The following is a 25,198-nucleotide window of genomic DNA, read 5'->3' on the forward strand; positions in this document are numbered from 1 at the left end:
GACTTGATGCTGGAAAAAAAAAGTCCAAATTTCTAATCCCAGTTTTGCCAGTAATAAATCCTTTCATGTTCTGATGCCCCACTGATACCACGGGAATAATATTTACTCAAACCCAGCCTTTCCAACAGCCTTGCCATGTTTGCATAGCCCTCTCATCATCTTGATGAACATCTTGCAATTATTCTTGTGAGTCTCCCCTTTTCCTGGTGCGTCAAAAGGATTAAGGAACAACGTCAGAAGGGTGGCAGCAGCGTTAGCAATAGCCTATTTATCCCTTGTTCTCATTGGCAAGAAATTCAATCCCCAAACCATTAGTGGCAAAGTTCCTCATTTCATTACTACTTTGCATCAAGTAGAAATTCAGAGACTCTAATATTATTGGCAAACAGGTTTCCAGTTGGGTTGTTTGCTGATTAACTGGCAAAAGAAATGCCAGTGTGCAACAAGACCTGGCTTACTGACGGCCGCAAGTCCTGAGGATGACTATGCTGATGCACCCACAGACACACAAAGCTTTAGGACTGCTGTCAATGCACTAAGGGCTTTGGGATTTAGAAACGCTGCCACGGGGAAACAGGACGCCGGCTGTCCGGCAGCCACTGTGGTAACAGAGCCCTGCTCTGCTCTCTCCGCTGTCCTCCAGGATCACACGGGGTGGGTCTGCAAGTACACTACAAAGCAGTCATTCTGTGCCCTCCTCTCACTGGATAGATAAAAATAAACCTCACTTTCCAAAGAAAACTGATAAAAGCTTCCTGAATTAGCAAGGCAATGGTCTAGTATGACAGACAGTCTTGCGGCAAGGTGGAGACTGGAAGGGAAGCAGCTCTTGTTCTATTCTGAGCTCTTCCAACAACTTCTGGCTTGACCTTGGTGCATCACTTGGGCTCTCACCTTCCTGCCCGGATGACAACAAGGCCACCCTCCGCTGCTTCTTTTCACTGCCACAGCTTCCTCCCTCCTTTCCAGACCCATCGAGGTCATTCCTGTGTGGCGAGTGCAGCATCGATTTCTGCAGTGACTCAGTCCCTTGCGTGTGTCATGACAATTGCCAATGTTTGCCTTTTTCGTTACAAATTATTTAGGGCAAGGTGCACCTTCCATTTACTCGGCAGAGGGCACAGCCCGCTGCCAAGGCTCCCTCTGTACAAAAGACAGAAGTAGTCAGTGAATGCTCCACTGGTATTTTTAGCAGCTGAATGAAAAATTGATCACTCGAAAGAGGAGAGAACCCACTCATTTATGGCACATGCACTATGTTGATACAACACCAATATTCAGTGCTGCATTAATAACACAGCACTCACGGATAGTTTTACTACAGTAAACCAGTGACCTTAATCCCTATGAAAGAATTACCATTACTGTAATATTATGTTGCTGCTAAATAAATAAACTGATTGAGAGTGAAATGTGCCACAGCAGCAGTTCTGGAATTGGGTGTTCTTCACCTAGTGATGGAAAACGGGCATTTCTTTAAAAGATAATCTCATTAAATGTCATCTACAATGGAGGCCTGTTAGTAAAAACAAACCCCACCCTTCTCTTGAAGGAGAAAGCTTTTTAAACTATCACATCTTTTAAACTGCAGAGTGCAGAGTGAAGGGGCCCGGTGGCAGTCCTAGCGACACTGTGACCGACTAGTCAAGCAGTAAGTGCTTCGAGCGACACTCCAGTGGGGGTCAGGCTGCATTTCCATCAAAACAAGAGGGCCGCTGTTTGGTGTTTTAACATCACACATTGTTGAATGCTTTTCTGTGGGAGTTAGTCCTTTAATGATAAAAGTTAACACCACCGAGTTCTTTGATACCAGCAAATAGTTACAGGTCAAAGCTCACATGCATTACAATCCACCCAGGCATATTCTGAAACACTGCCCGACTTTTCTTTCCCCAATATGAGGTCACACAGCTACAGAGAATCGGAGAATAAGCAAGGGTTTAACATTTGTGAGTGCACACACAAGAATGCATCCTACCAGACTTCTTTCTTTTAACAATGAAACTACAATTCTTTTGTTAACAACAAGGCCACTTAAGGAAGACATATTTCAGTTTACAGTCTGTTTTAGCTCTTATGAAATACAAAGATTTTCCTGACCAACACTTCATAGCATATCCTGGCTCTGCAAAAACTACCAGGTGCTTTGAGCCAACGCACCTTCATTCTGACCTGCAAAACTTACGTTGAGAATCAGCTGATCTGAAATAGGCTGCCAATGAAGTTAAACTGAGGGACAATCTCTCTGTGTGCTCAAACATTTACGAAGTGAGTCAAGCTCAGTTATTTGCTGACTACTCATCTTTGAATAGTAGCTTCTCAGTTCACTGCAGATTCTTTCAGCATTACAATGTCCTCAGTGCCACACAACCCAAAGAACAGTCTCTGTGCAAAGAGTACATGTCTTTATTTGCTATCAATTAATGAAGTTAAAAAGGAACATTCACATAGGCTAACCTCAGAGAAAATATTGACTGAAATAGCTCTGTACTCCAGCTCCCTTTATCGTCTGTGCTGCTTTTACAGGACATTTGAATTATAGTTCTTGCCTTCCTCTCTCAGTTTCTCCTTTAGCAATCCCCCACCACACCACCACTCCTCTTGACATGCAGGTTTTGGTTTTTACAGAAGGGCCGGACACAATACAAATGCAATATCCTGGCCTCACCTCTTCAGAATCAGCGAAGTGCAAGGTGCAATAAATATCTCATGTGTAAGTCTTCTTTGAGGATTGGGCAAGGAACCCCTTTAAAAGGGTTGAAAGGAAAAAAAAAAAAAAAAAAAAAAAAAGAAGTGAAAGAGAGAGAATTTGGGATGCCTGGGAGTATTTTACAACATCTCCAAAACTGCCCTTCCCAAGACTCCTTTCAACTTTACTCCAGCTACTTTAGAGAAGACGGCAGCAGGAGGGTGGCAGAGGGGACACATTTAAAGACTGAATGCTTGCCATCCTGCCTCATTCATTCCTTGCCTTTCAAAGCAGAGGTGTAAAGTTGTAGCCTCACAAGCTCCACTGTAAGGACCACTGACGGCCAGAAGGTTTTGGTTCCAAATGGTGAGCAGAGTAATGACGAGCCTGTTGGTGTGGCCGTACCTCACTGCCAGCTGACTGCGGTACCTTCCTTCCACAGGATAATGCCACTTTCCATAACTCATCTCACTGACTCTAATGGGGCTACCGATGGGGCAAAGCACTATTCAGCACCATGAGGCTACTTATTGAAATCTGGTCTCCATTTCAGCTCACTGCCAAACTGCATCCTCTTTTAATACCAGCAATTCACTCACTGTTAATGCTTATGGCTATGCATCATTCTTTGCACTCCTGGCTCTGGTTATTTTATAGTTACCCAAAGCTAAACAAAGTAAATATCTTCATATGCTTCCAGCCACCATCTTCTATCAGAACACTCCTTAGTAACGCACTACTGCTTTGCAAATGTCACTTTGTAAGTGTAAAGTGCCTATGCATGGCAAAGCCTACAGTGAGTCAGTCAAGAAAACATCTCCACTTTGCAGAGATACACATAGCAGAGTCTTGTAGCCAGACAATGAGTAAAAGGATACCTTATGCTCCAACACACCCTGACGTGTGTTGGGGTGAAGAGGGGTGAAGGCATGGCAAAAGATCTCTCTGGGATCACAGCTAATGTTTTATCATGAGATGAGCAGCCTGCCTCTCAACTGTTTTAAAAACAAAGCTAAGGCAAAGCTGGTTCCAGTTATTCACAGCCTCAAAGCAAGCAGACCTGGATGGTACCGCAGCACTACAGCCTGGCCTGTTGTACATTCCTGAGCATGACACATCTCCCGGACTTTCAAGGGGTTTATGGCAAAGCCATACCAAAGCTTCAAGGGACAAGCTAAAGGCTAAGGGACAGTGACCCTCAGATAAAGGTTAAGTGGTCCCTCTCCAGCAAAGAAGAGGGAATAAACCCCAAAGATTCTCAACCCCCCTCTGCTGTGAACTCATAGCAGAGAGCTTGCTCCACTTTCCCACGGGCACTGCTTTTGAGAACAAGAAGTTTCTTTTGCTTCCTCTTCCCTTTTATACTACTTGCCACAAGGCTTTTTTGTCACACCACTGACAAACAAAACATGCAGTTTTAGTCCCATTTTTCAACCTGCCCCACAGGAAAAATAACCAACCACCCTTCACTTTCATTGACTGCCAATAAAACTAGTCCAAGAGCATTGGTCCAACATCACTCTTAAGTCTGAAATAACTTCTCATCTGACTTCAGCTTGCTTCACTTACACTCCTACAGTCCTTAGTGGTTTAGGGTAGAGTGACTGGAAAAGTATTTTTAACATTTACTGCAGAGTTGTTTCAGAAAACTGAAACAGTTTTTCAGTTGTTTCATCAAACTAACTCCAACCTGGCATTTTAGCAAGCAAACATGACAGAGGAATTTTCACTTGGTAATCTGAAGCACTGCTGCTTAACCAAGCAGTAGAGATGGCAAATGCTTTCTCACCCAGACTTACAGTAGCAACTTACATGCTAACCACTATCACTGAAAAAATGTCTACTGCTTTGCACAAGAATACAACTGTTGTTTGAATATCCAGTTACAACCTCTGAGCCTTTAGAAATAGGACAGTAACAGTATGGAGCCTTGGCTTGAGAGGGAAGAGAAAAACCCAGCGACCAAGAGTTACAGACAGGCTGTCTGTAGGTTTCAGTAAACACTGTTTGAACATCCTAGATCTCAGCCCCTCCCTCCTCACCTCCCGTATGACTTGCTGCAGCTCCTCCTGCTCCACGCTTCTGTGGATTTCATCAACCGAAGGCACAAGAGAGACTTTTTCAAGTTTGCGCTCCACCTCTGGTTTGGCGTCCACAAGCTCCTCAGAGCTTTCCACCTGCTGTCCAGCACCTGCTCTCATTGGGGGAGTTGGTGTTAAGGCAACAGAGGCTCGGTATAACCTCTTGCTTTGACTCTTAGACCTTCCTGCTAGTTCAGAGGATCCAACACCAGCTTTTCTACCTGTGTGACCAGAGCACACTGAAGAGGAATCAGAGTTTCCATGGGAGAATACGGACTCTGTACCCTCTGCTCGGAGAGTTTCCAGTCCAAGATCTCCCAGTCCTAAACCCAGTTCAGACTTCAGAAATGACTGCTCTCGAATAAGTTCAGAGACCTATGGATTCAGAAAAGAGACAGTTCTGAATAAGCATATAAAAAAGTCACATACAGACACAACTATGCCTTCTTGTTATTTATTAAATCACTTACTCATTCCCTCCATGTAACAAACACGGCTATAAAATAAATATATGCTTTGCCTTTATGACTGCAACAAAAAGGATCATAAAAAGGAATGGGCTTTTTTGAAAGCCAAGATAAATACAAATTGTGGCAGTTCCCCAAGCCACTACTTTTGCAATATGGATGCATCCTGCCAGAGCCATTGACAGAGGCACATGTAAAGGCTTGACTTTGTTTTTCTTTGCTAAAACAATTCAAGTTTGTTCTTTCCTTTCTGCAGTCTTTGAACTACTTGCTTTCAGTAGTTCAGGAGCTTACACAGGACTCCTAGCATAAAATGCACAGAAAAAAAAAAAGAAATAATTTTCTCTACAAAACTCACCACACAGTCATTTTATCAACTAAATGGAAATAACATCTCACTTCTACATATCCCTCTTAAAAACAAACAAGCCTTCACAGCTGCTTACATCTATGGTTAGCTCTGCTTAAGAGAAAACAGAGTTGTTCTCCACAGAACTACTCAAGTGAGTAAAGTATGTCCAAGATTAGGTAGCAAATGAATCTCCTTCAACCTTTTGTAAGAAATCCCTTCCAGGTTCTTTTTCTTAGTAATACAGCACACAACAATTACTTACTGGTTCAATGACATTCAATGGTGAAGGGCATGATAGATTGTCAGCACTTCTGCTTCCATACATACCCTGAAAAATTAAGTCAAGTTAACGCACCAAGGATTTTTTTAGCACTGTCAGAAGCTAATATATAAACATGCTATGTCTCAGACAACCTTCTGTAAAAGCAGAAACTTGGAAACAGGAAGCAAAGCTTGTTGGAGAAAGTTTATTTCAGTCATTTTTAAAGCTGGCCCTCTTCTATAAAAGGATTTACAAATAAAGAGATATTTTTATGGTTCAAAGAATGCAAGGTTGGCTTGGGATCACAGTAATACCATATTTTCCTGTTCTTGGGTTTCAACTTTTTTCCCATGACAAAATACTGAAGAAGAAGATGTGGCCTGTGCCTGTGCTACTTCTACAGAGAGGATTGGCTAAAAAAGAGGAATGAAACCCAGGAAGAACATATGATACTTTTTGTCTGTGCTTCTTTTGTTTGGCTGATGACAGGGTTGCAGCAGAAAAAAGACGAACAGTCTCCTGCTGAGTGAAAAAGAAAAGAAAGTATATTGCCACGCCACCAATAAACATGCACAGTTGTCTCTTTTATCTCTCTTCTTGTGCTTCTTGGGAGTGCCTGCAGAAGAGCTTCTCCCACTGTTTGGCAGGGAGCCACACGTTCATCTGAAGGAGCTACAAATGGCAATGGAGGAAAAAACTGAAGATGACAACCGGACCTTCCTCTTTTTTTGTTCCATGGATTGGTAGGGCTGGAGGGGAAGCACACCCCATTTCTTGGGAGAGAGACACTGTGCCTTTCTCATCTCTCTGCCCTCACTTCACAAGCAAAAAAAACTGTGTAAGGAAACTCCAGAAAGACCATCTCCATCACCAAGGATTTCAGACATGAGCACTACCTACCAAACCTGTGAGATTTCAGACTCATGAAGAAGAAAAAGAAGAAAGCACTGACAGAAGAGGTCTGAAATCTCAGACCTAAAACTCCAGAGATATGTATTGGTACATATTAACACCAAGAAAGTCCCTCTATTCCCACAGTTTTTCCCCAAGATGAAGAACTGACTGAAAACAATAGAATATGATCCCTGAAATACTCAAGGCATCATGAGATTCCCCAGATGTCGTCCCATTGTAAGAGTTTTAACAGTTACAAGTTATTAACATTACACTGAGAAAACATACAATGTTGTTACAAAAGTAATACTTACTACATGTGTCTGAGGTCTGTAAGGTGAAGACATGTGCAAACTTCTCAGCTGGTCTTCCAAAGCAAGTAGACGTTCTTCTAACTGCATCTCTAACTCCTGTAGCTCCATGCGGACAGACTTTCTCAAGCTCTGTAGCTGATCAGCTTCGTATCTATACCAAGTCCATCACAAAAAGAACAAGGGCATTTACTGCACTCAGCTGGACACCACAAAGGGGGAACTGAGCAGGACAGTCCCATGAGTAATAGACTTCATACAAGGGAATTCAAAGTGGAATAGAAAATGAAAGAAAATTCCTCTTTCATGGAAAAATTATCTGAAGACCTAGATGGAACAAAAGTCCATTTGTAGAAAATACATATCACTTCATGGAGAAAACTAAACAACATAGTGTATCAGAACATTCTCCAAAAATTTTATCTTTAAATGTGTAAAATACATGCAAGCAGAAGAAATTGGCATTTACACATACATCTAACCAAATCCAATTTAAAGGCAGTAACAATAAAAATCACAGAGCAACACAGCAACAGCATTTAACTTCTCCTGTGTGGTTCTAGATTCCCAAGCCGTCACAGCTACATTTTGGCCAGGATGCCACTGTCTAAGAAGGCCAACTGATTTCAAATATGTTTACTTTTAAAGTGATTACTCAAGAGCTGATTCAACTAAAGCAAATATATAAGCAGTTTTGAAAATTGTTCCAGATCAGCTGCTGCTGCAACTCATGGTGAGCACAAACACACAGAGCCAGAATATGAATGCATATGTAGCCTGCTCACTGGCCACTGTAAGTTGGAAAAGCAGCTGAATGCTACAATGTTCATTTTTTATTTGCATCTACGAAGACGGGGGGAAAAAAAACCTAAGCTGAAAATCTTTAAGATTTCCCCCCCCCCACCAATATCCTATGTTCAAGTATCCTATGGTAAAAGTTCTTAAAATCCACAGCTGTAAAATCACTTTGGAGAAAGAATGAAAAAAAACATCTAATAGTAGGAAACAGGGATTAGAAGAAACAAACAGGAGAAAACTCTAGAATGAAGAAGTGTAAAGAAGAGCGTAAACAAGCTTTTGTCAAAAACTTGGCTCCAAACCCGTTCCAATTGAAACAAACAGATTTTTTGCTCTGATTTCAGGGGCAGCAACACATTTTCTGAAGTGCCAAAGAATTTTCTTTTTTTAAAAAGATCATTTTACCTTTCCTCTTCTGTCATATGCTGATAAACTGTTGTCTGTTGACGTAACATAGTCAATTCCAAATCCATCATTTGGGTTCTGAATAAGTTTAGATTTCTCCTTACTACTTGTAGCTCCTGGAAAGTATTCTGAAAAAAAAAAAAAAAAAAGATAGCGCATTACATGTAAAAATTGAATTACAGTAAGTCTGGATCCTATAATTGCATTTGCCCAGATGTGCCCTTTGAGTCAAGCAGAACCTCAGCAGCTTCAGTATACCACAGAGGCTTCATGTTGTGAACTTGCAATAATTCAATAAAACATTTTTACATGTATCATACAAGCAAACACATGAAAGGATTTCCATGTATTTTTACTAACTCCTTTTTAATGTTATTTGCAGGATGGAGTCACCTGTTATCTCCTGAGAGCAAAGAGATACTTTGGGGAACTGCCCAGTTACCACAATCTGTGGCACGTTTAGCATGTGTCTTTGTGTTTTATTTTGACTAAGTACCACTGTGTGGTGTGTCACTTACTTCGTAGAGAGGTAGAATGGACGGTCTCTGAGTAGCGTAACCAGTGGCGGCTGAAAGATCCTGACCCCTCATCACCGGGTACTAGGGAAGAAACAAATGATTTTAAATGGGAGTGACAGCAATCCTCTTTATAAACTCATCTTCTCAAACACGCAGATACTCCAAAAGCAGCCACTGTTAAAACACAACCTTGCTGGCATTGCTATTTCTGCTACCTATGTAAATACTGCAAGAGGAAAAGGAAACCTTACAAAATAGCAGTGCCAGCTCTTAACAGAAGCATGCACACCAAAGCTCTGTAATGCAAATTTACTCCAGGTGAAAAAACAAATTACTCCTGTCTGACACAGTTAAGTAGGAATAAAAGCTACGATTTCAGCCACCAGGCACTTTATGCCTGAAAACTCAGTAGTCTCAATTGTCTTAGCTAATGAAAGAAAGAACAACGTGGAAAACAGAACTAAGCAAATTAAACAGCATCCCATTTTCAAATCATTATTAAAGTCACATTTATTGTGGGGTTTTACTCAGTTCTTAGTTTGGGGTTTTTTGTTGATTTGGGTTTTTAATCTCACTTCATTGCTTACATCCAAAGACCTCTGCATGCTCATTATCTCTCATGAAAACAAGAGTGTTGAAGAATTTCTATTTGCATGTTGCATCAACACAAGGAGCAACCAGATAAAATTCAGGGGCTGTTACATGTAGAGACATGGCACAACAAAGAACAGTGGAAACAGCAAAACCATTCACCTTTTCAAACATGAAAAAGACAGCTTGTCCAATATAATTTTGAAAGAATTCAAAGGACTATTGACACATCATGGAAAATTTGAAGCATGTCCATTCATCCAGAGGAATTTTGCTCAAACATGATCAATCACATCAAGGGAATGGCTTTTTTTCCTCTGCCAGTCTTCTGCTCCCTGTTCTATCAGGAATTTAACTACTCCTCTTTATTCTTTCCTAAAACCAGAATAATACATTTGAAACATCTCAACTTTTTCTTTAGCAGCTGAGTATGCTGCATGCCAAACTTGATCTTGGCTGTAGGAAAACACAACACCAGGGAACTGTGTGTTGTAAGCATGACATTTCCATACAAACGTCTGCAATGAGAAGGAACAAACCCTCAAAATGGAACTAGTCTAGACAAAATATGCTGGAAGTAGAACAAGTGGGTTAGGAGATATTATTATGCCCTCCGATACTAACTTTGTTTTTTTGATTGAACCACCTGGAGTATGAGTTCAGATGTAATACAGAGACTTCTTCTTCAGCAGGTTTAGTTAGCATGGTCTAAGTGATAAAAGTGCCGTAGCACACTGCAACCTTACTCATATCAAGGCTGCAACTGGTTCCCAAGAGGAAGGGCAAGGTTAAATTCTGTAAACACTTACTCCCAGGCACACCGTCCAGTACCTTGAGCAATGCCTGACTTAAAACACAGTGGATCGCAGCTTTCCACTGCAGAGCTGTGTCCCAGTACCCAAGCTTGCTCTGAGAAGCAAGGCCAGCTGATACAACCAAAGTCAGGATAGACTGGCCTCTAGCTTTTGACAAGTGGCAAAACAAAACAAAATAATGGGGGTCTAAAAAGGACTGTCAACACGTATTTTCAAATCTGAAGCTAATGACTATTACCTTAAAATAATAGTGGATAAAAGTAAAAAAAAAAAAAATCAATCTGTGTCAACTGCAACAAGAAAAAATTAAATGCAAAGACAGTAGAGCAATGGGAGAGATGACCATTTGCCACTTTAAACAGAAGCTCATCAACTTTAACTTTAAACAGCAGCAAATCAAACTTGCAGAAAATGTCATTTTTTCCTGATCTGCTGCATTGTGCACAGGAAATTTCAGATGAACATTTTGGGTTTGTATGGGTAAAATAAGAAGCCCCTTTGCCCCAGGTAAAAATTTGGCTGCTTCTTACCTGTGAGAGGTTCTGCAGAGAGTTTCTGATGTCATGTAGGACCCTGCGCAGCTGCATCTCCACAGTGGAGGGCGGGTTGATGGCATGAGGCCGATGAGGAAATACAGCGTGCCTTGGAGAGAAGGGACAGCTGAAGGGGGAAAGCAAGGCACCGAAGGAAGAGCCGGAGATGCTTGGGACGCTGTGGGTGCTCAGTGTCCTCATGTGCTCACAGAGCGGTCTGTCCTGCCACTCGGTAGGGAGGGAGTGGAGGGAGCACGTCGACTGGGACATGTGTGCTGCTGGCGTGTGCAGCAGGCAGCTCTGCACCCTGGTGGGACTGGGCTCCTCAGACAGCCTCCTGGGCCCTGGCTGGGGCACTTCTTTTTTGGAGGATGAAGGCGCAATGAAGAGCGTGGATTTGCACACTGGCTGGCTGGCGGCTGCCTCACCCTCACTTTTGTCATTCTCAGGCATTGCTTTCTCATCTTCTTCCACATGTGTGTACTTGTAGGTGAAAGAAGGAGCACTGCACATAGTCTCTTTTCCTGGAGTTAACTGGACATTCACAGAGGACACCACTTTCACTGGATTCAGCAATGCAGTTGGGAGAGACTGAGACCGCCTCAGAGGATAGCCCGATTCAGCAAACCAGAGCTTCTGCTTCCTCAGGAGATCTTTTGACTTAAGCAGAGTGCGTCCGGCCCTGGAATCAGAAGTGCTGCTGATGATCCTCATCTCGGCTCTTTGCAAGGCGACATGAACCCTGTCCACAGACGATGGAGGGGAGCCACCACCTTCCAGAGACTCCATCGACTTGAGGATATGGTGCGTGTGGTACTGAGGAAACTGAAACACACTGCCCTCCTCCAGCAGGTCCAATTCTTTTTGCTCACTGGAAATGTCTTCCTCTTTAGAGTTGACCTCTCCTTGGACTGTCTCTGATACATGAGATGACTTGCTTTCTCCTCCTTGATTTTGTTCAGTTTCATAGCCAATAATTTTTCTGTCTTCACTCCTTCTGTTCTCAGAAAGTGCCCCTATCTTTCGCCTCTCTACTTGAGAGATAATATCCTCTTCATCATCATCATCCTCATCATCTTCTTCCTCCTCCTCAAACTTATTGAAACAGGGCAGTTCCTTGGCTGTCAGTGCCTTCTGTTCCTCACTATGTGACGTCACGGTTGTCTCACTGTCACAGCTGTCAGCACTGCTTCCCATGCCCTGTAAAGATTCCTGAACCTAGGAAAGACATGAGCCAGCAAAGGGGTGAACACACTGGAGACTCCACTACTGCCTTCTCAGGGGTCAGGCTAAGGGTCCAAGTCCATATTCATTGGGTATTGTGGTGTGGAGCAAAAATAATAATGCAGTTAATGTGCAAGAAAAACAGTGAAGGAGAACAAAGAAACCATAATATCAGATAGGTTAGAAGCATATTGAAGTATGGCACCAAAAGCACATTTAAAAAAAAAACCCAAAACCTATTAAACTATTCACACATTTCTTTGATTTAACAATAAACTCATTATCATCAGAAGAATAGAAGTGACAGTATAGCAAAATAGTAAAATGCTAGTATTTTAGGTAGTGACGACATAGGGACAGCAGCGTGGAAGAAGCACATGGCATCTCCCACATATAAAGGTTTACAGTCAAGTGCTGAAACAAAGGGTGGTATTAGGGAACGCATTTAAAATGGTGAGAAGAAACTAGTGCCACAGGACAACATTAAGAATGGGAAAACCAGTCTGCCTATACACTTGGCTTGTTTCAAGTCACAGAATTGTCTGAGACTGGGAATCTCACACTAGGCTGTTAATCTCTACCAAAGATTGCATCCAGTACTATTGCACTTATCCTCCCTTCCTTTCTCCTAATACTTCTTCCCCTCTTCATTCTAAATTACAGTTTAAAACAGAGCACATGTATGAGGGAGATCCTAATTTGATAGTTAACAAATGGCAGGAAAAGCACCTATGAGAAAGGGAAGAAAAAAAAAAAAGATGCACGGATTACAAAGCATATTGCTCAGGCTGGCCTGACTGACTGGTATATTTATAAGCAAACAAGACATTTTCATAAGAATATGTGTTATAAAATACAGTCTTGGAAGTTTACCATAGTTGATGTATGACCTAGAAATTTTGAAAAGCTTTTCCCATCTCTAATTTCTGCAACTCTCACTGCTGTTAGGATACTATGAGTTTCTTCTACGGAGATTATTTACAGTGTACATCAAGCAATAGTTCCTTCTCCAACCATCTAGAAGAAAATTTCAGTGATGAAGTCAACTTCATATGTATGTGTTTAACACTGCACTCACTGGCACCGTCATAAATTGGTATGAAAGACTGTACAGGTTTAGATACTGTTCAAGTCAAATGTATTAAAAAACCAAAAGATTGTAATGTCTAGGTGAAACTAGATGTGCTACATGTGTGCATATCTGTGTCTCTAATCCTTTATCACATTGCTCACTTAAAGTCAGGCAAGCAAAACTTCAAGAACTTGGGTGGAGAATTCTTCTCGCTTCTTTGGCAACATGAAACTCCCCTGAAGAATACCCCATCTTAATGCCGAAATCTCCCTTAGAAATCTTTATTTTGGATGTCAGGATGGAAGGCAACACAGTTCCAGTTTTTCAGTTTTCTCCCGAGTTTCAGAGGAATGCCATGGCTGCTAGAGTCAATTATTTAACAGTAGATGGCACTAATTTACCATACTTTTAAGAAACAATATACACCCCTCTGCATCCCCTTCATCTTTTCAAGGTTCTCTTCACTAGCTGCCAAGTGCTCATTTCCCCTAGTCTCATCATTCACCCTTATTTTCTGAATTCAGCTCAGCTCTTGGCCTGAATAAAGCAGTGAAGGTGGCAGAAGAGAGCCTAGTGACTCCACAGCACAAATCTCATGCAGTCTCAATACATCTTTTCAAAACAGCATAATAGAAAGAAGAAAAATCTCATCCCTTTACAGCCAACAAAAATAAACTCCACCAGTGTTCTAGTGGAGAGGCACTCAGTTGCAACATGGTTTTAATGGACTCTTAATCAGGTTGCAACCAATATAAGGAGCAGGAGTGAGCAACTCTAACCTGAGGCTCATTCTAACGTGCCTGTCAACTTCAGTGTAGTCCCAGTTTAGTAGAGAGCAGAACCAGCATCTCAGTCGATACACTCATACAGACACTCAGGCTCATGATTTCCTTTATTCACTCTCTTGCTCTTGGAAAGTGTGAGTTGATGTTTAAGGAAAACACAAAGACTAGTGCTGTCTTGGCTTTCATTTTGGTACTCAGCTGAAAAACTAAGTAGAAAGCACAGAATACTAGCACCAAAATGGAAAAGCAACATTGATGGGTGGGGAGGGTGAGAATCTCTTCCTAGTAAGTGCCAAACAGCTTTAAAATGTTTGGTGTGCCACAAGGAAAAAAATCACATGCATAAAAAAAAAGTTCAGCAACTGCAAGCTACAGAAATGAAATCACTGGTAATACCCAGACTCCCATCTTTGTACTCCTCTGGACTGCGGTTTAAGTCCCAGACAGATGACCGACAGCCAGGATCCAACTGAAGACATTTCTCTGGCTGACTGATGGGCCAACCAAATCATGTCTATTACTGTGTGAATGTTTTAGGAGAGGCAAGAGAACACCTCTCCTAAATATCAGGTACAACACTGAGCAAATGTTTGTATTGGGCAGATACATAAGCATCATGCTGGAACAAAAGCCTCCCCTAAGACATAGAGTCTCTGGTCAGTATCACAGCTAGTTCCGGGACCGACATCAAAAGAACTGCAACAAGAAAGAGCGTGGGAGCTGAAGATCGACTAGACATTAGTATACCTTCACAGTAAATTTAGTACAAAATTGTTTTCACTTTCTGTCAGCTGCTAACTAAAAAAAAAAAAATAGAAAAATATGCAAAAGAAAATGAGTGGGAAGACAAAAACAACAAAAAAAAATTAAATGATCAGCAGAAAAGCTATATTCTTTCATTATCTTAATCTCTACCCACTGCAGTCATGACAGGAATGGATTACGACTCTGGAGCCTCAGTTGGTGAGAAAAGAAACACCAGAAATGGCAAACAGGACATACTGAACTTAGACCTTATTCCAGGTTTAAGTATACCCAGATTATCCTGCCAGAAAGGCTTTAAAATTTTAACAGAATTCTGTAAGGGATTCAGCAGGTCCAGTTCTGAAAATGAATCTAGACTGACGGTCATCGTTATGACAGTAGTCAAACATCAACATCTCTCCTGCCCTTCCCAGGTCCCTACCACCTCACAATAATTGGTAGTATTTCAACCACAGCATGGGAACCTTACCTGAAGCTGATTAAATGAAGAACAATCTGTGGAGGAGTCCTCAGCGAAGCCACTGCTGTCAGAGTGCTGACTGGCAGTCCGTAACAGCTGATCTGTTTAAAATGAAGAAAAACCCAACAGTAATTACTCTACAAATCACCACCTTTCATGCCCAATCACATTCAATACACGCTTTCCTTTTACATCAAAGTAACAATAAGTGGATAACACAATTCCTTTTCAAATTCCACTTTCTGAACAATTCAGAACAATTCAGAGAAACAGCTTGTTTGTTTCAAACAAAATCTCTTCCCATGCAAAGCCCTACTTGTGAAACTTCAAGCAGCAGTGGAAGAGGAACTATCTTTCACATTTTGCTTTCCTGTGCTGTGGAAAAAAACCCCACTCAGCAAATTATGCCACTGCTGGAGTTTTCCTTCCACAAAACTGAATCACTGGTTAATTCACATGCAGGCAGTGGAACAGTTGCTTTGGATTGACACGTACAGCTTCGCCAGCCCTCCCGATCACAGAGATATAGGAGATCACTAGTCTCCTGCCAGCCTACACCATCCCATACGCCCTGTTCCTCTAACAGCATCACATGAGCGCAGAGACTCAGAGAACTGCTAGAGATGGTCCTTCACTGGCTTAGTGGACAAATACAAAACATCTCTGACACATCAACAGGCAATCTGCCAAAGCACATTCCCAGTGCTCATTTTATACACAAAAGATAAGATCCTCCTGCTTGTTCCTTTCTCCTTACATTAGGTAAGTGTTAAAATAGCCTAAAGGGACTCTAAAATCCTCAGTGCTATCCAGGAGTGGTTTCCTCTGGTGCAAGCACCGTAGCCACAAAGCTGCTTTTCAAGGAGATCTCAGCCAGCTCTGCAGTACAGTATTGTATGTATATCGTTCCCTACTAGGCACAGGAGGCACTCACCAAGTGTGGGGTTTACCTTAGGGCACCATAAACATTTTACATAGCCAGATGGTAGCCTGGGCAACAACTGTGTCTCACCCCTAGTTCTCAGCAGAAATGTAAAAGCTTGGAGATGGGATGAGACCACAGAAGTCTCTAGCCCCCAGGCGCCTGCCTCCTCCTCCTCCCTCTGGGGCCAGAGCTCGCTGCTGTCTTCTCAGAGGCTCAGTGCAGAATTTTGCCCCACATTCCTTCAACCACTTAACTGTCATCATATAATTAATCCCAGTTCACAGCTCAATGCATTGGAATGCATTATGAAAACTGTTTTGAAACTGATGGATATTCAGAACTCTTTTTTTTTTTGTATTAATTTTGATGAACATTTCACTAAAACAGAAATAAAAGCCTGCACAAGCCCAGAAGCTTGTAAACACCAGGAGAGGTAAACAGTCTGTCAAACTTTGGTATCAGCAATTTCACACAGCTTTTAGGGAGTGCCTTGCAAATTGTGCTGCTGTTCTGTTATCATGGTAGCCACAATATCCTGCGATGATAAACAACTTTTCTACCTCAGGGCAGACATCCCCACCCAGCTCCCACTAAAGACAATGGAAATGAATTCCCTGAGAAATGGACTAGCTCTTATTAACTGCCCGGTACAATTAATACAGCTGAAAGAGCATGCCACCAACAGGTTGCCACTAGAGCCGAGGCTGGTGCGAAGCTGCCACCTCCTCTAAGATGAATAGTCACCTGTTTTGCCTCCTCTGTGTCTCCTTCCCTATTTGGTGAATTTTATTTTAAAAGGAAAAAGTCCTACCAGTGAAAGCCTTAGCCACAGGGGAGAGATTCCAACTAGTTCAGATAAGCTATTCACCAGTGTGTGTACTGGCATCTGGTTTCATCTGCATTAAGTTTATTACTGCTCAATAAAAATATTGACCTGGCCTTGTATTTCCTTTCCAGTCAATACTTCCTTTTCAGCTATTAAAAAAAAAAACCCTACATATATATCTATACATACGTATGTATGTATGTCTCCTCAAATCAACGCTTGGTCTCCTCAGAGAAAAAGTACTAAAGTAAAAATCAGTGGTTTAGACAATTTTCTACAGCATTTGTTATTTATGCACATGCTTTGACAACCTTACATGACAGATAATGCCAGTCAAGTGGTCAGCCCAGCGCAGAGGCATCCATACCTGCCTCATCGTCTGTATCCATGGCAAGAGACAAGCACAGCATGAAGAGATTCAAACTGCCTTGGTTCCACCTAAGGAGACATCCCCTTAATAGAGCCATCCCTTGCTTTCTGTGTTGCAGAGCTGCTAGGATTTTTTTTTAACATTTTAAAGCAAATCAGAAAAGACATTTTGTGTAAGCATGAGCAGTCTTCTTCTATCACACCTTACCCTTGTCTCTTGCAAATTCTCAGAGTTCTCCACTATCATATAAACACAGTGAAAACTTTTAAAGAATGGGACTCTCTACTATTTCAGTAGTGAAATGACAAGGTTTGGCTCTGTAAACACTGGAAATACCAATTATTACACTGAGATATACTGATAAATAATGGTATCCACCCTCCTTGTCAACTACTGATCTGGATGCAACATGCTCTATGGCACCTGTATGTCTCTCAGATTCAAGCAGATGAGGCAAAACCATGAAAATATTTTTTTAAAAAATCTCAAGAATTACCCTCAGGTCTTGATTAAAATTACTCCTGGCAATGAAGAGTCTTAAGAGAAGGAGGTTTTGATGAGATACAGCTCTCCTCTCTTCACCTTGAATGCAGAAAACTCAGCACCAAAGGCTGGGTGGTAGGGGCTAACCTGAGTCCTCTCTTGCCCTGCGTACCCTCACCAAAGGCAATTACACTTTCTGCAAAAAGGTCACCGCACAATTCCAACCTTGCAGCCCAAAGCTATTATCAACATTATGTAGAGGAAACCTTCTGAACTAGTGGGAGAAGGCCAGAGGCAGCATAATAAGGAAAGTGTGGGAAAAGGTACCAGTCAAGATGAACAAAACCAGAGGGAACAATCAAACTCACGTCCCAGTGAAACAGAGCACAAACGAAAATGCCCCTTGGATTATTGTTTTAAGCTGTGTAAAAAAATAAAAATATTTTTAGGCACTGAATACATGGCAGAGAAACATGGATATTCAGAAATATATCAAATAAGCTGACAAAGTTCTAAACAAGAACAGATGATGAAGAAACAAGTCTGCGGTTTACAAAACACAAGAGCACAGATTTATCAGAGAATCACTATCAAATAATGGAATAATTCATCTGTTGTAAAATAATATTCAGCTACCAATGGACTGTCCGTCTCACCGATCCAAACAGTCCCATCAGGAGCTTGTCTTACACTTTCTGCGTCACTCAGCTGCTCACAAAAAAGAGGAGAAATACATGAAAACTGCTTGTTTAGCTTGAGTAGCACATATGTTTCTTATACTTGCAGTATTGGCAAAGCTCTAATGCACTTTGTATTTAATGAGATTCTTAATTGGCATTCACAAACTTAGCTATAAAGTATTCCATTACGGGCTTAAATATCTGCTGCCCCTTCTCCCATATTGATTGTACCCTGCACCCCAGCACTGCCAAAACTAGCCCAGCAGGGAGCCCTGCTGCAGAAACTCTTCAGGTCACTGGGGATTTCCTAGCTTCTGGACAGATAAGCACAGACTCCCACCAACACTAAATCTGTTCCAAATTTCTTCTCACTCCCCCATCTCCAATCTCCTGTAAAGCTGCACCCACAGAGAGCTAAAAATACAATAATATATTAAGGACAGGAAGCGCTGATGATGTCCTTTCTTCACTTTTAAGAACTAAATTTTCGAAATGAATCACTGCTTTTGAGTACCAGTGTCAGATGCCTTAAAAGAAACAGGTTTGTGACTATTCAAAATTTCACAGGGCCACTGGTGCCAGCAACCAGACACTCACAAACTAAAATGCCTCAAGAATACTTTGTTCTCTTTGTGTGGTACCTATATTTGTCCTGTTTGTTGGACATTTTTTGAATGGAAGGCGCTGCTTTATAAATATGTCAGTAAGAATTCTCGTTTTCAACTAACAAACCTCATTCCAGATAACTTTGCAGTAAGTTGGTTTTTTTTCTTTTTTTTTATAGTGGACAGTTAGCAGCACTGTATTTTCACAGTGTAAAGCAACTGAAGCTTTTCATTCCTTACTATGTTTCTTAAAAAAACCCCCATACACAGAAACACATCTACATTTGAGGTTTGCAACAATAAAGAATAGAATGCTGGTTTTGGGCATAATGGATAAACTAGTTCAGCTCAGGACCATTTGGAAGACATAACCTAAAAAGTACATCAAGCTAGTCAACGTGATACAGAATTCCTTCCATCCTCTATGAAGTGTTTAACAAAGACAGTACTAGAGCAAAGCAATCATTTGCAAGCCACTTTGAAAATCTAAGCTTACCACTTATAAACAAAGCTAGTCTGAAATGAGAAACATGCTTTAATGGAGAGTCTAAGCAGCAGCAGACTCAGTGTTGTTCAAGCATGTCTTATGAGTCTCCAGACTATTTCAGTAGAGAAGAGAATCTCTATTTTTTTTTTATGCAAATACTTCAAATACTTATAGACACTCTTAAAATGCCTTCCAAACTGCTGTAAATGTCAGAGAAAGCATCCACAGCCCTCTGTGACTTCAAGGTTTATGACATTCTGTACTGAAAAGCACTGCTCCTGCTAATTGACACAGAATTATCCATCTATGAAAAAAAGGGTACGAATTTATTCCTTCAGGGGAAGCACTCATTCAGAACAAAATTTTATTTATGTGATTTTATGTACAGTAGAGACAATGTAAAGGAAAGAGGTGGGTCTGTATGAGGATCAAGTGAAATCACATTGCAACAGAAGGCTGGTGCTTGAATTTCATTCTGGTCCCAACTCAAGAGATTGCTAGTGAGAGTGGCATTTTACGTTGAGACACAATGGCCAGCATTTTCAATAAGTGACCATTAACTCTGGATGCCTTCAAACTTGGTGAGCACCTCATCTCTGAGAAAACAGGCCTCTACACTTGTCTCATGTTGGACAACATGCAAGAAAAATTGACTGCTGGTTTTTAATGTTTTGGATAAGTTCTCCACCAAATGCTTTCTCTCGTGGCAATTTTACTGAAACCTGTAGAGAACAAAACGCTAAACTTTCTGCATCTTCCAGGTGAAATAAAATGTTGGTCCCAAACATGCAGGCTTACCATGTGCATTGACATCCTTGTTACATAAGTCATAGAAAACTCTAGGCAATACTTAACATGATAACAAAATATCATTGCTAATCTATGCCGAATGTATTCAGAAGTGGGTGGGATATACTAGCTGAGAAACATGAGCCAGCATGCCCCGCTTTTGCCATACTGAAGACTCATTGCCCAAACTGCTAGTACCTTTCAGCAGGTACACACAGGACCACCTGACTTCTTTTTTTTTTCATTGCATTGAGGAAGAAGAGAGTAAGATAGCCACTGGGAACAGAAAACAGAAAATCAATGTTTCAGAAGATGAAAGAATGTATTTTTCTCCTCCCTGACTGCAACTCCTGGCTCCTTAAGTCACGTTTGACTAGAAAGCTCTTTCTGAAACTGCCAAGGCCAGCAAACAAGAGACCTGACATGTAACGAGGGCAACTCTTTTACATGTAATCATGTAAAGCAGGTAATTGTGAACTTTAAAATAAGGCCACAGGAGAAATGCTGGGAACAGTCAAGAGATGCAGTTTCTGGTGGTCCTTCTTGGTGGCCTACGTTTGTAACAGAGGAAGACTAGTGAGTGCAATGCTGTGTTGTGCAAAACACTGCTGAACAAGTAGCACAAGCTATCCCTAACAACCAGGCATTAACCTTCAGCACTTAGTCCAGAGCATTCTCAACCACGTTAATGAAACTCAGCTGACACTTCACAAAACTGTCAGTTCATTTGCGAAAAGCCAAATAAGATGACCTGTTTCTTAAGACTGGTTTCTCTGCCTCTCTTTAGCATCTAGAGATGGTAGTCATGTTTCACCAAGAAGCTGCATTGCAGCTAAGCATCTCACCAAAGGCAACAAGCTCTATTTCTTCTTTAATTACACGTAACAGCTAGAGAACAGACTCTACTTGCCAACGTTGGGCAAAGTAACAATCACAAAATGGACTTAAAGATCAGCCTTGTCCCTCTCCCAAGCCATGAAATATATAAAAAATAATTTGAGATGAAAGCACAAAGTGAGCCACAAGGGCCAGTGCACAGCTTCCCATGTGAAGGACTACAGTTTCCATGTGGGCGCAGAGACGGCAGTCATCTACGCAGCCAGCCTGCAGACGGAGCAGCAGCACATAGGAAAAAGCTGGATGTATCATGCAATTTAGGTTTAAACAATATAATTTTAGTTTAAATGAGTATCTTAAATTACAGGATCTGCCAGCGGAAAAAAAAAACCATATAATCTGAATTAACATTTCAGTTCCTCTGAGCTATCATCAATTGTACAAAAGTGAAAACAGACAGTGAGGTTATAGGGCTGTTGTCTTGCCTGTAACTTGGCTGTCATTTTGCAGTAACGTTCCGTGATTTAGCTGAAAAAGACACTCAGATCTTTTTTATTTCTAAAGAGAAAATAAACTTTAGAAGTTTTAAATATCTGAATCAGCATTTCAGAGCGGGAAAGACACTCAGAACACTGTTCTCTCCTGGGAGTCGAAGTCTACTCACCTTTCCTTGACTTGGTCACTGCCAGCTGGTGAGAAGCTGGAACATGCGGCAGATCCCCCTCTGTACTCTGGATCTATAGGGAAGAGGGTATGAATATTTTGTTAGGCCAACTGCAATACATTCCTATGCTTAAAAAGGCCCAAGCTATATGCACTGCACATCCAGGGTTGGGTTTTTTTTAATTGATTCTTTTTTTCCAGTCCAACAGCCTATAATGATTGAGTGGCAAATCATATCTCCTTGAACCAAAGCACTATTTCATCAGGCACTCAGCAACAATCCCACAGGACAACAGTGATCCTAAGGACAGCATCTCTCAGGCACAGCGGAGGGTTCCCCTCTGGTTACATTCACTGTGCAAAAAGACCAGGAAGTCACATCCTGTGACACTACTAAGCATTCTCAGTTCCTCTGACGAAAGACTGAAATAACAGTATGAAAACAACTTTGATCACCTTTATACTACTAGCTTTTCTGTTCAGCACTCTTGGCCCCTTGTTTGAATTAAAAAATCAAGCAAAATACATTCAGAAAAATATATCAAGAGGTCAGCACATCAGGACTGTCATCTGCTGCGCTATCAACTATTTCCCACAGGCCATCAATCCTCTAGAACAACTCAGGCCCTGCCAGAACCCACTCCAGACTTCGCCATGCCACTACTCATGGAAATACTTCTTGTGTCCTCCAGTACAAAAAAGGAAGGTAATGTATTCAGAGCCATGCAGATTTCAACTGGGAAATTTAAAATTACATGAAAATTAATCCTATTACTTAATCACTATGTGAAACACAGCTTTATTAAGAAAGCAGTCCTCAGACAACTGTTCAAACAATGAAAAGAATATGCCTAAATTCTCAACAGGGAGACCTTTGTTTCACTCAAAAGATAGAATATGTTTTCTCTTTTGTGTGCTACACAAAAAATCCTACTGGTTCAAATGCAAGCCTACACGCACAAAACCCCCAATCCAACTACCCCCTAACCCTTCCCTCTAATGGGCTGAGAGTCTAATTTCAAAATTACCAAGCAATGATGCTTTCATCTCCATTTTTGATCAACTGAAAAATCAAAAAAACTTTGATACTGATGGTTTTAAGCCCAAATTAGCATTTGCCTAAAGAAGCAGCTATACTTGCATTAATATCACGTGTACAGCAGCCACAAGGGTGCATTTTCTTAATTACAAGCGTTTTGAAAAGTATTTGGCCTGAACTTTTCACTATTAATAAATGATCAGCGTTACTCTTGCACAATATATCAAGAGGCTTCTGTTCCTTTAGGAGACAAAGGCTACCAAAGGGGTAAATGCTTATTTTTCCAAAATGCAGGGGAGCGTAGAAGGGGCTCACCATCTAAATTTAAGAAAACTACACTTTAAAACAATTAAAAAAAACACAAACACAACAAAACCAGAGGAACAGCAAGTAATCTTACAGGCCCTTTGATCGGACTGGCCTTCCATGAAAGGTGTCTCAGTTCTCTCAAACCTCCTAGTTTCCGATGGCTAAATTTGCAGCATCCCAACAGCTAAGCCTCTTCTCATCTAAATACCCTCCACCTCCGGTCCTTGGCTGGGAGACAGCATCCTGGCTTCATCTGCAGCACGGCACAACTCGACGAGCATGCAGAAGCACTCCCCTCTCCTTCCCCGTCCGTTCAGCCAATATTGGTGCTGGCAAATGACCTTCGCGACTGTAACTGGCCACCTCAGGAGCGGGTGCTTGGGGGAAATCCTGCCCTGACTCACTCCCGCACTAGCTATCTTCACAGCCACAGACTTCCGAAGGGCACTCAAACTTCCAAGGCATTCGTAAGCATGGAAAGAGCTTCCTTGATATATCTGTCATCTTTCTTATGCATACAAATGCACTCCAAGCCAAGCTGGGAAAACAGGGAGAGGAGTTATTTTCAGTGTTTCTAATACAGTTTATTGTTCATTATACCCTGCTTAGAGACCAAGAAAACAAAATCACACTGCGAGGTATTGTTCTACAGTTTCTTCAACAAAACCAAATCCCACCCTCTCAGGAATCTGACAGCAGTTGATATGTGTATGTTATATTGCATAAACAAAATTTCACCACAATCACATCCCATCCCACATCGCATGTCATCTTGCCAAAACAGCTGTGTTTATGCACTGGCATTATTGCAAAGTGTCTCAACCAAAACTTCACAAATGCATCACATTTGGCTTGTGCAAAATTCGGCAAGTCTTCATGTCATAACCCTTTATAGTCCAACTTACTCTGAACAAAAATTCCATTCCATTGGTTTTTGGGGTTTTTTTAATTAGTTGTTTCAACTTTTCCCAAGACTGCCAAAAAAAAAAATGATTTCTCCTCTGGGATATGTGAAACCAGTCCAACTATCAGGAACATAGCAAAATGCATTGCCACTCAGATCGCTCCCATTGTGCCAACGCAAACATCTGTGCAGCTACACAACAAACAGGATCAAGAAAACTATCCAGCTGAAAACTAAGCCAGGAAAAATAAATAAATCAAAATACACTGGGTTTCTTTTTCCCTTCTCAACTGGATCAGTCCTTCCTTCTGGTTCAGTAGATGGCCACACAACATGTGGGCAATGACACACAGGCACAAACAAGTGGCAGGAACTACAGTAGGCTGGATTGTCTTTTTCTACTTAATGAGTGCCTTCAGCTACAACATTGGTTGATCTAGAAGAGCCTGTAATGACAATATGACACTAGACACAGTATCTACTAAATCATCACTTCATCATCCACTGTAAAACTCACAGGGTTCACACACTTTCTTCACTTATTTCAACAATAAAATCACAATCCTTCACTTTACGTATCTGTTTCACAGAGACAGAAAAGTTAACTGCTGAACTGTTAACAAGAGTCACTTTGAAATGTGTCCACAAAAACATCTACTAATTTAAGACAGATCTTACTATTCAAGGCGTGAGTCTATTAAAAAAAATTGCATTCATTAATTTGCAGGCTACGCGTTTACTAGCCTGATAAACAAAGCACTTAGAGGAACCTGGGAACTAAAATCCCTTTGGGACAGTTATCAACCAAAAAATGGACACATGCATTTATGAAGATATTAAAAGGCAGCTAGCACAGAATTTGTAACTAAGCCATTGCCAAAGGTATGTCAAACAGCGACTTTCAGTGTGCTATTTCCCACAGAACAAACAAATCAACATACAGTAGGTTGTCAAACCAAAAGCTGCACAAGATGAGCATCTCACCCTACATGATAGCCCCTTTCCCTTTCATGCAACAACACTCTTGCTCCATCCACAAATTTATTCTTAATCAATATCAGTTGATAAACTGAATTTACTTTTAAGCATCAAAAATAATGACTTCCAGTCAGCAATTTAAGCAAAGTAAAAATTTAAAACCAAAGGCTTCTAAATAGACAAAGTCTAACCTAGACCTGTTTCCACAGAAAAGTTCCTAGCAGTTTTGCCAATGACTGCAATTACCTGAGATCGATGAAAAAAAGAATGAGAACTTTCCT

General features: G+C 41.2%; 1 protein-coding gene across 1 annotated transcript in view; it reads right to left on the minus strand.

The window, feature by feature from the left end:
- The window catches only part of SSFA2 (sperm specific antigen 2), a 34,654-nt gene that overhangs the window by 1,841 nt on the left and 7,615 nt on the right, over positions 1-25,198 (minus strand). The window contains exons 7-14 of the mRNA XM_010074001.1: positions 21,689-21,761; positions 15,032-15,123; positions 10,714-11,934; positions 8,778-8,858; positions 8,260-8,387; positions 7,060-7,210; positions 5,852-5,917; positions 4,732-5,145 (exon numbers count right to left, since the gene is read on the minus strand). Coding sequence (XP_010072303.1) covers positions 4,732-5,145; positions 5,852-5,917; positions 7,060-7,210; positions 8,260-8,387; positions 8,778-8,858; positions 10,714-11,934; positions 15,032-15,123; positions 21,689-21,761 — 2,226 coding nt within the window. The remainder of the gene's footprint in view (positions 1-4,731; positions 5,146-5,851; positions 5,918-7,059; positions 7,211-8,259; positions 8,388-8,777; positions 8,859-10,713; positions 11,935-15,031; positions 15,124-21,688; positions 21,762-25,198) is intronic.

The sequence above is a fragment of the Pterocles gutturalis genome, unplaced genomic scaffold (assembly GCF_000699245.1).
Source record: "Pterocles gutturalis isolate BGI_N339 unplaced genomic scaffold, ASM69924v1 scaffold2332, whole genome shotgun sequence".
In the NCBI taxonomy this organism is placed as follows: Eukaryota; Metazoa; Chordata; class Aves; order Pterocliformes; family Pteroclidae; genus Pterocles; species Pterocles gutturalis.